The 10,771-nt window shown below is 38.0% G+C and overlaps 1 protein-coding gene across 1 annotated transcript; it reads left to right on the forward strand.

The window, feature by feature from the left end:
* The first annotated feature begins 324 nt into the window (after nt 1-324).
* Nucleotides 325-10,024, forward strand: LOC124870453 (neuromedin-U receptor 1-like). Its single transcript, XM_047369138.1, has 5 exons — nt 325-433; nt 3,640-4,363; nt 4,582-4,815; nt 6,888-9,617; nt 9,906-10,024. The coding sequence occupies exons 2-4, from the start codon at nt 3,676-3,678 to the stop codon at nt 7,196-7,198; spliced, it is 1,233 nt and encodes a 410-aa protein (XP_047225094.1). The 5' UTR covers nt 325-433; nt 3,640-3,675; the 3' UTR covers nt 7,199-9,617; nt 9,906-10,024.
* Nucleotides 10,025-10,771: the final 747 nt, after the last annotated feature.

Here is a 10,771-nt window from a genome sequence, read left to right on the forward strand (position 1 = left end):
TAGCAACCTTGACTTCCATTTTAACTGCAACACCATATTTGCTCCCAAAACCATAAAAGTAATAGAATGGAGCATGGTGGGTCATGGATCTCTGTGGGTTAACGTATTAACAGAGTGTGTGTGCCAGATGGATACAGAGAGGAAAACAACTGAGAAGAAAATGATGTTTGGTAAGAGAAATAGGAAAAGGGGCTGATAGCGAACGAGATCCTCTACTGAGGAAGTAAGAAAGAGAGAGAGAGAGAAGAAAAAGAGGTGGGTTGAACATCAGCCATCAAATACGGGAAATTAAAGCAGCTGTGACAAACTGAAGCGCCAGACCAGTCCAGATTTAAGAGTCAGAAAAAGAGTCTATGAATGTAAAGAAATCTCATGGGATCTTTCTTTCAAATTATACTTTTTCTCAGTTTGTAACAGGACCCACAATCTGCAGGTGAGTTTGCATAGTTTTCTTCCTCATATTAATCTTAATCCTGCATGTTGAGTGGGTATAAACAAATCCACTGTGGGAATCCAAACGAACGCTTCTCTGGAATCTTTAGTGTGTTGAACACAAATTCTTAAAAATACTACATTCTAACAGCATTTTAAATCTTAAACTGTTTTATAAACATATTTATTTTTAGCAGGATGATTAGACCTCTGCAGCTGAGCATGACATGAAATTGTGTTGAACATGTTCAGTTTTCCATGTAATCGATCATCCAGTTGAAGTGCTTTTTATCTTAATGGTATTTCTATAAATATATACACTGCAGGGGCTTAGGAAGCAACAGTTTGCTCTCAGTGAAGTGGTTATTGACATTGGGATTAGTTTGAAGCATATTACAATATATATAGTATTTAAAGATATATTATAAATGATCTATTACAGTAATAATAAAAAACACCACTCCTTTTCACTTCATGGTACGAGAGAGCATTTAAGATGATGTCATAATATAATGCATCATGTATTTTCCAAAGAGATTGTAATTTTAGGAACTCAAAGACAATTTTTAAATAACATGATGAAACAGTGGAGCCTGGCTTTCATCTCCAGATTTTCATCAGGATTCAGGCATAATAGGAGCAGACTATGTGGCACCATCAGGATCATAGCATTGATTTGTGGTTGCAGTTCATCAAATGATGAGATTTAAAAGACAGATTTGAAACATGGTTGCCGTAGCTAAGTTAATATATATCTGAAATTTAACGAGCCAGCTTTCTATCGAGAGACTTTAGCAGCCAGTCTCAGTACTGTTAACCTCCCTGTGGGAATATCCGGTTCTAATTGTTAAAAATAGGACTGAAAGTCACAAAAACAGCAGATATAGACTAAGTTGCAAAGTCCATTGCAATTATGAAGGGCACATCAAGGATTTTATTACCATACAACATTTTCAGGTCCTGTTTAGTGGTCTGATTCTGCTTTTAGTCTTTTTATTAGGAAAGAAATATTGTATATGTGAGCTTCTTTCTTTTCTAATTGGTTATCTTTCTATTAAAAAAAGTCAATTAGAAAAGAAATCCACAATTCCAGGTCATATTTCATTCAACCACGTGTTCAGGTGATAAAAAACTGAAATTAAAATGAGATAAACAGCTGTTTTATAGCAGAAGCAGGGAGATATGATACAATTCTAAAACCTCAATAGCCTTATCCTGAGTAAGTTCTGTCTTTTCCAATAATTTAAAACAGAGATCCATTCTTAGTGTTTTACTAAGCTTTGGGACGCTGGGGAATAATAATCTGCTTACATCATCTCCTTCTCTACTCTGCAAACACTCAGAGCAGACAGCCGAGAGTAACGCTATAAATATTGTTAGTTTGAGAAACTTTATGTGAATAAAACAACTAAATTATTTTCTTTGTGTTTCTGAGATTACAGGTATCATGTGAAAATTATAGAGTTTCACACCTAAACAAACAGCTATTTATAGATTATTGGAGATTAATTTATTTTATATTAAACTTTTTTTCAGCACATCTTGATCTATTCTTCTTTAACAGTCACCAAACCATCTAATTTCATTGAAAGGATAAGTTCGAATATAAAGGAAAAGCTTAAAGTGGTTGATGTACTGTATTACATTACACAAAAGGGGAGACTATAAAAGAGAAGCTTTCAAAGTGCACAATTTTTTTTTTTTTTTGTGTTAAGAAATTGGCACTATTACAAATGAACTAAGGAATTATTGAACTGCTAACAGCAGCTTTCCGTTTACCTCAGAGGTTGGGGGTAGGAATAATGTCACGCTCAATTTACTGTGCTTTAGTTACAAGTTAGGAAAATTGTGGAAATTGATTATTGGTGTGCTGTGGGACCGGGTTAGTGCTGCGTTCAAGCTGTCTTGGAGTATAGACCTCCAAGATAGAGATACCAAAATATTTAGTTCTGTTTTATATGTCAATAAAAGAGACATTTTAGAGCACCGTGTGTGCTTCTGGCATAGAGAGACATAAACAGTCAGAAGTTCTTATAAACTGTTTAAATCGGTCACCTTCACTACATTTTGTGTGTTTGCCGTATTGAATAATAACCTCTGGGTTGTCTGGTAAGCTCTCCCTTTCCCTGGATAAATTCCAACCTAAGCGGGAATTCTTCTTATGTTTCCGACTGGAACCTCGGAATAACTAAAATCAGGTGTGAAAAGGATAGACCATAACTACCTACAGTAATACAAACTGATTACAATGTATCTTGCACAATCACACATAAATGTTATACAGAACCATGTTTTTCCCCTCCTGATGAAAATCTTAAGACTGGGAAAGACATTAGAAGTATTCACATTCTGCACTGGTGGGTCAAAGCCAGATTTTAAGTAGAGCTTCAAAATGTTAAAAGAAGAAACAGTAAGAGACAAAACAAAGAGAGTGGGCAAATTACTGAAAATTATTTTAAAAACAAACAAGCTGTTCATAAGTTTAAAACCATTAGACTTAAAAAATGAAAGTCTGTGCCTAAATCAGGCTTTTATGTCATTTTCCTGTCAGACATTCTCAATGTCGTGACTCCCTTATGGCAGGACTGATAAGATGCACAAGCGAGGCCTCCTGCTATGTGCTTTTGTTGCATATGTTGGATGCAGTTAGACAGTGAAGTCAATTTGTTCTTTAAAAATTATCATAGTTATGGGACAAGAAATCAGATAATTGACCCAGAAGAGGAATTGCAACCAATCTTTAACAAATTTGGTGGTCAAGTGATGGACCTCCAAACTTGTTAACAGAATATTAAATGCTTTGCACTGTTGTAATACATACATTTGCTACAGTAAGTATTGATTGGTAAAACATTGATTTTTGGAAATGTGTGTTTGCTTTGCAAATTAAATCTGATGTTTTCATCAAACAGTTGCTCAGAACTTGAGCAACCTGGCTACTCTACCCACCTCTGCATACTACTGATTTTATCACCACCTACAGTTCCAGCATTGGTATCTGAGAGTTTGGTATATTTTGGTTCTTGTTTAGAAAGAGGTCTTTTATTTGAATTAGGGGAAAAAAGAGAACACTCTGGATCTGTTTTATCGTCTCCTGGTGACAAACCAATAGAGTTTTTGCATTTTGAGATGAATACACTTTACGATAATCTTTTAAATGTGATGATTGACACTCTAAAATTTCTTTTTTCTCCTTAACTTCTTTAGATTTAATAAGTGAGAACCCTACCTTCAGCTGCCAGGATGCCAGAGCTGAACTGCTCACTCACTGCTCTTGCCATGACTGCTGACACTTTCTTCAGTGACATAGGCTGCCCAGAGATTGCTGTGATGTGTGGGATGAATATATCCTGGCTTTTAGCCAATGCTACTGAAAAAGATGTGAGCGAAATGTGCTTGAGCCAGGAGGAGTACCTTACCCTGCAATTAGGGCCTGCAAAGTCCCCCAGGTTTATTCCTGTGTGCATAACCTACCTAGTTATTTTCATGGTGGGTGTCCTGGGGAATTCCTTGACCTGTACTGTGATTTTGCGCTACAAGGTGATGCAGACACCCACCAACTACTACCTGCTCAGCTTGGCCATCTCTGACCTGCTGGTGCTGCTGCTGGGGATGCCATTAGAGCTGTACGAGATGCAACAGAACTACCCATTCCTGCTCGGGGAGGGGGGCTGCTACTTCAAAATCTTTCTGTTTGAGACAGTCTGCTTTGCCTCCATCCTCAATGTCACAGCCCTCAGCGTGGAACGTTACATAGCAGTGGTGCACCCCCTCAAAGTCAAGTACTTGGCAACACGTGTTCATGTCAAGAAGGTCATCTTAGTGTTGTGGGGGCTGTCCATGCTGTGTGCTGTGCCGAACGCCAGTCTGCACGGGATAGTGGTGCTTCCTCCACGGTTTGGACGAGAGTTTCCCCAGTCTGCTATATGTCGTACGTACAGAACTTCAAGCCCTTTCATTCAGTTTTTACCCCTTATACTTTCCATTATAACTAGCAGAAATGCAATCAGGAAGGACAAATATTAAGCTATTTATTCAACTTAAAACCTGACATTTCTGCTACTGAAAAAAGCTTTAATCTTATGATACCTGCATGCATGAGATTGTGATCCTAAACAATAAGCTATTTCCCACATTATTTATCCTCAGATCTGGTCAAGCCCACCTGGATGTACAACATAATCATCCTGATATCCACACTGGTCTTCTTTGCTCTCCCTTTGTTGATCATTAGCATTCTTTACTTGCTCATTGGACTTCATCTGCACAGGGAGAAGGTCATAAACATGGCGGGGGCTAATGGCAACTTTGGACCTAACTGTCTGTCCAAGTCCAACAAGCAGAGGCTGAGCAAACGCAACCTGCAAGTCACCAAGATGCTGTGTAGGTGTTGTTTCACCAGGTTTTTCACTAAGATACTTAGCAGATGAAATAAAGGTGACAGTTTAAGTGAGGGCAATATATGCTAATCGCATGGCTGACAATAATGTTTGCAGTTTGTCTTTAATTTTGTCCTAATTTACCATTTCTGTCAGAAGCAGTCCAAGAAGATAACCATTCTCATGCTAAACTCTGTTGTTTGTTACCTATTTTACGTCAAAGCCTTTGTGCCAGGTCATAACATTGTAGAAATGTTCAGAGATCTGACTGATTGTTGTTCAAAGCTTGCAACATTCCTGCTGATTGGTGGATTTTTTTTAGCATTCACCTACAGTACCTTGCAAAAATATTTATCCCACTGAAATCTTTCCCTCATTGTTACATCTCAATGCATATTATTCGGATTTTATCTGACACACTGCAGTTGTACATAACTGTAGGAGAATGGTACATATTCTTCAAAATATTTTTACAAATCAAAATCTGAAAAGTGTGAAATGAATTTATATTCTGACCTCTTCTGACCGCCTGATACCCCTAATTACGGCCATTTGCCTTCCGAAGTCAACTAATAATCAAATAAGGTCCACAAATATGTTATTTAATCTTTAAATCTGGCTCTTCTAGTAAAGCTGCATGTATTTTTTACATTTTTGCTAAAATTGTCACTATGCCCTGACAGTAAAATATTAGACAGATGACCTGTGAAAAAATCAAGCTCCTCTGGCTCCTCCCAGTGGTTCTTCTGCCATTTGAAGAAATATACCATAACTGGTCAGAAACAACAAATCAGAGCCAAGAGCAATGTCTTTGCGGAATCAATCACGCTCATGTACGTGCTGCCTACACCCAGTGTTGCCAAGTCCGCTTATAGAAAGAGTATAGAAAGAGCCACGCCAGAGCCCAGTGTGACAGGGAAACGAGTGATGAGAATGAGTTGCAGTAAATGGGGGAAATATGGGAAAAATATAAAATGTGTGTCTTTTCTTTTAAACAGCTTAAAGAAAGTTTTTTGTTTACTGTGTTTACTGTCATTTTGCTGTTCTTTGTCCAAAATGCACTTTTATTATCAGAGTTTAAAAGTATAACTTATTCAAAGAATTTAATTCATTTAAAATTTGTATGGTGAAAGTGATTAGCATAATTTTGCTGCTGCTCATGTATAATGCTTTAATAAATGTGTACATTTATACTGTTTACAAGCAGCCACCTTTTTACATAGTGGTGAGTTGCATCTTGGGCTTTTTTGGGGCTTGTTTTCATAAAGCTGGTTCCTTGTTTCTCTCGCGAGATCTGGCAACACTGCTCACAACCTCCCCCGCAAATGCGTACAGTCATTGAAGCTAAAGATTGCTGGTGTGTTGCAGCTGTGCTAATGGTGGAGAAACAACCTAAAGTTACATAAAAACTATCGATTTCTCAAGTGGCCAACTGGACAACTACTCTAATTACACAGGAAGAGCTATAATAGAATGGTTTAGATCAAAGCAACTACATATGCTAGAATGGCCCAATCAAATCAGAGAGAAAGAATAGTAAAAATGTCCGCCTCTAGATGTGCAAAGCTACTATAGGCAAGCACCACAAGACTGTAACTGCAGTGAAAAGTAGGTCCTACAAAGTATTGACTTGATTCAATTCAAATCAGTTATTTTAAAAACCATGTATCATTTTCCTTCCACTTCACAATTATGCACCACTGTGTTGGTCTATCACAAAATACCACAACAATTACTAATGTTGGTGGATGAAAAATTGAAAAATTGTGAAATGTTTTGCAAGGTGCTGTAGGTTGTTCAATATGAGTCCTCCAGTCCTCAGCAGAATTTGCAACTAATATCACAGTGCTTCTGCTTACAAGGTTAGCACAAATTATCTTCTCAGTGTCAAGCACTGCTATGTAAACGCAGAGAATGAGGCATGGTATGAAGTCAAACAAAGGAGAGCGGATAGAAAATCCGACAAAAAAAACTTCACTAAGAACAAAGTTTATCATGGTTCAACATGGAAAAACAAGCTGTATCTTACTATCACATCAGTGTTTTTAAATCACATGCCTGTTTTGTGTGCTCCAGGCGTACTGGTTATTGTCTTCAGCCTTTGCTGGGCTCCCTTCCATGTGGACCGCTTGATGTGGAGCTACATCGACATGTCGTCCGTGCAGCACCAGATGATTTTTGAAAATGTCCACCTTATCTCTGGCGTTTGCTTCTACCTGAGTTCTGCCGTCAACCCAATCCTCTACAACCTGATGTCGACCCGGTTCAGAGAGAGGTTCAGCCACATTACATGTCACTCCAAAGGCTGTCCGGCACGTTCGCGTTTTAGCATGAATCAGCGCAGCACTTTGACTGAGGAAGTGCAGAACAGCAAGAAATTGACTTAATGACCTCTGGGGAAGTTCACAAAAAGTTGTCAGAAGTAAATTTGCAAAAGACAAAACCGAACAAAAGCAGTGGAGTGTAAAAGGAGTCACAGGGTTCATTTATATGGTAAATTAATGAGCACTGATCTCCTCCAGAGAATTCTGGTCTGGCCACCAATGTCATCAAGGCTCCAAATGATGGAATATCTTTTGGAGGAAAGGTTTTTCATGGTACCATGAAGAAAAAGTCTATTATAAGCATCAAAGCTACTCTGTAGGCAGAAAACCTAACAAGACTCTTTACACTGCATCATGTTTATAATTCTACATTTATTACTCATCATTATGGTCCAAAAAACACCCAGAAGTCAAAGAGGGAAAATTTTACTTGTGACTAAATCCCTTGTGAAAGGAGAGAGACAGATTTCGGAGGCAGGTTTTTGTGATGTAAAAAATGAGACTTCACCCCACAACATTTTCCCCATATAACGTAAAATGTATCTGTACAGTTAAACTGAAAACAAATTAAACATTAAAGAAACGTGCACAACCTTAAACTAATACTTTTCTGAAGCACCTTTTTACTCTGTCTAGTCTTTCTTAGTAGGAGTCAATCAGCATCCCACACTCTGATGTGGGTATTACGTTCTACTTTATGGACGTTCTGTCCTCTATCAGATTATGAAGACATCTCTTGTCTTCTGTCAGATTTAATTCTGAACTCTCTCTGAGCCATTTTAAAATTTCTATTTCCCTCTCATGCACTGACTCTTTCGTTGCTTCGGATGCATGTTTGGACTCACTGTCTAAAATCCCTCTTCATGTTCAACTTTGTAGAAGAGAACTGTACTGTTTTGGCCAAAACTGACTGGTATTCGGAGCTATTTTGAACTCCTTCCACCTTGACATAAATCTCAGTTCCATCTGACCAAAAGTAATCCCAGAGCATGATGCTGCCACTACAATCTTCTGTGGTTCTCTTGGTGATGTGCATTTGGGCATTTTTTGTGCTAAACGTATCTTTTGGAATTCTCCCCCATATGTTCCAGTTTGGTTAAAGACCATAAAAGATTCTCCCACAATGCGTGGGCCGAATTTTGTCATGCAACCCTGCTCCTTAGTACAGACATAACAAAATATGTAATCAAAGGTGATAGTGGAAAAATTCAAATAGGTCATCTTGTTTAGTATCTGTTTTACTATGTGTGTCCTAGATCAGCTTGTTGTCAATGAGATGTCCAGTTCAGACTTGATCTACTCTTGCAGCTCAGCGTGCCACACTTAGAGACGCCTGGAATGCAGGGCCTTTCTGATATGAACGTAGCGTTTACCCAAGAGATGATACCTCTCTTCTCTCCAAGGCGTCACATCATGTTGATCTCTTTTAGAAATCTGATGCTCAAGGTCTGTTTTATGCCCCTGTCTCTGTAATGTGAACTACTTTCTCATTTTGTGAGGGCACATAAAAACTCGTTTTTTCCGTTTATGGCAGGACGGGCAGACTGAGACACTGGTTTGGTTGTATGCTCTGTCTGTTCTCAATTCTTGCAAGGATTTAATAAAAGTGCCACTTTGATTCTCTCCGTTCTCCTTGTTAAATGAGCTTACTAAGGTGCGTTTTGTTTTTTCCATTAACAATAGGGGATCGTTGTCACACGCAGAACACAACCAGTACTTGTGGGACATTCCTGCAGCTCCTTCAGTGTTACCTCTTGGCAACCTTTTTGAAGAAATTTCAATTGTTAAATTTTTTATAATTATATGTGGAAATCTTTTTAAATGATTTTTAAAAGTATCCCTTTCTTACATAACAAAAACCAGGCATTTAAATAGAGCCACTGTGCATTTTCACATGACCCCTTAAATCACATTTAAACCATTGGACTATTGAGAGAATGTCAATGTTTAAATTATTGGTAAAAATAAATCTGGCCAATAGTGTAAACCATGTTCTTTTTGTTGTGCAACTGTTTTGTGTTGTGCATACAATATATAATGTGAAGTTTGACTGTTCCATGCTTGCCTATAAAATGCTATATAGTATCACTGTTTACACCCTCTTGTTGCTAGAGAAACTGAGTGTAAATAAGATATAGCAAATGAGGTCAGTTAAGTGAAGTGAATTAATTTATAGAATTTTGTTTTGCTGTAAGCTAACACATTTTGTCATGTGCCTCATATCTTTCTTAATAAATCTTAAGAGCTACTCATCGAATCGCCAACCTCATTGTAATGTATCAATGTGGCCGAAATCATGATTGCAAAGGTTTTCTTGGATGCAGTATCTGATTGTTGTTTTTTTCTTATTCCCTCACACTTTGCATGCAAATAATACATTTGACCAACTGGCTGGACTTTCACTGCCCTTGATGCTAACATCGGATGTTAAAACTTAAGGATGGTGGTGAAGACATCATGATGATGAAAACGAAGCAAAACAGTGAGTAACACTTGGATTAAACAAGTATGGCAACCATAATTTCAAAATTGCATGTTTTCCTAATACGGTGCAGAACTAATAAATATGCAACACAGCATTATTAGTAGTATTAATTGATTTTATTGGTTTCTTCAAATACTGAACAAATCCTTACCATTTGCATTATGTTTACATAGGCTTACAAGAGTATTTACACCCCTTGTACCTTTCCACATTTTTGTCACTCTACAAGAAAATTCAGCATACATATGAGCATTTGTGAAGATCAGTGTTCTGGTTTTTCCACAGGTTTTCATTTGGATTGAGGTCTTAACACTGACAAGGCCATTCTGACATATGAATCTGCTTTGATCCAAACCTGCATTGTTGCTCTGGCTGTATGTTCAGGACCATCATCCTGTTGGAAGGTAAACCTCTGCTCCAGTCTCACATCTTTTGTTCCATTATTAGTATTTAGCTCCATCCATCTTCACATCAATTCAGACCAGCTTCCCTGTTCCCGCTAAAGAAAAGTATGCCCACAGCATGATGCTGCCACCACCATATTTCACAGTGGGGGTGGAGTGTTTGGTATAGTAGTTTTCAGGCACACATAACAGTTTTCATGTTTGTCATGAAGTATAATTTTGATCAGATCCTTCTAGAGCACCTTCTTTCACATGCTTGCTGTGTCTCCTGTATGACTGGTGACAAAACTGCAAACAGGACTTCCTATGGCTGTTTTTCAATGTGGCTGGTTTTCTTCAGACCGACTTCCCTAAAGGCAAGAATAATGGAGTGCACAACCAATAGTTGTCATGTCTACATATTCTCTTACCTGAACTGTAGATCTCTGCAGCTCCTCCAAACTTACCATGGCCCTTCTCGCTGCTTCTCTTATTAATGCTCTCCTTGTCGAGCTTTTCAGTTTAGGTGGACAGACATGTCTTGGTCGGTTTGTAGCTGTGTCTTCCAGTTTCAAATGATGGATTGAAAACTTATCTCTACTATAAATGTTGTCCCTGACCTTCATGAGGCTGTTTGTTCTCTAATCTTCTTTAACAAACTCCAAGGGCTTCATAGAACTGCTGGATTTAGACTCAAATTAAATTACACATTGGACTCCTTTTGCTGAACCGATGAATACTGGTTGTAATAATTTGGTTGTACCTGAT

Source organism: Girardinichthys multiradiatus, chromosome 6 (assembly GCF_021462225.1).
Source record: "Girardinichthys multiradiatus isolate DD_20200921_A chromosome 6, DD_fGirMul_XY1, whole genome shotgun sequence".
Classification (NCBI taxonomy): Eukaryota; Metazoa; Chordata; class Actinopteri; order Cyprinodontiformes; family Goodeidae; genus Girardinichthys; species Girardinichthys multiradiatus.

Coding starts and splice junctions, on each gene's coding strand:
- LOC124870453 (XM_047369138.1), top strand. CDS start 3,676: ATGCCAGAGCTGAACTGCTCACTCACTGCTCTTGCCATGACTGCTGAC. Junction 4,364..4,581: donor TCCCCAGTCTGCTATATGTC/GTACGTACAGAA, acceptor ATTTATCCTCAG/ATCTGGTCAAGCCCACCTGG. Junction 4,816..6,887: donor GCAAGTCACCAAGATGCTGT/GTAGGTGTTGTT, acceptor TGTGTGCTCCAG/GCGTACTGGTTATTGTCTTC.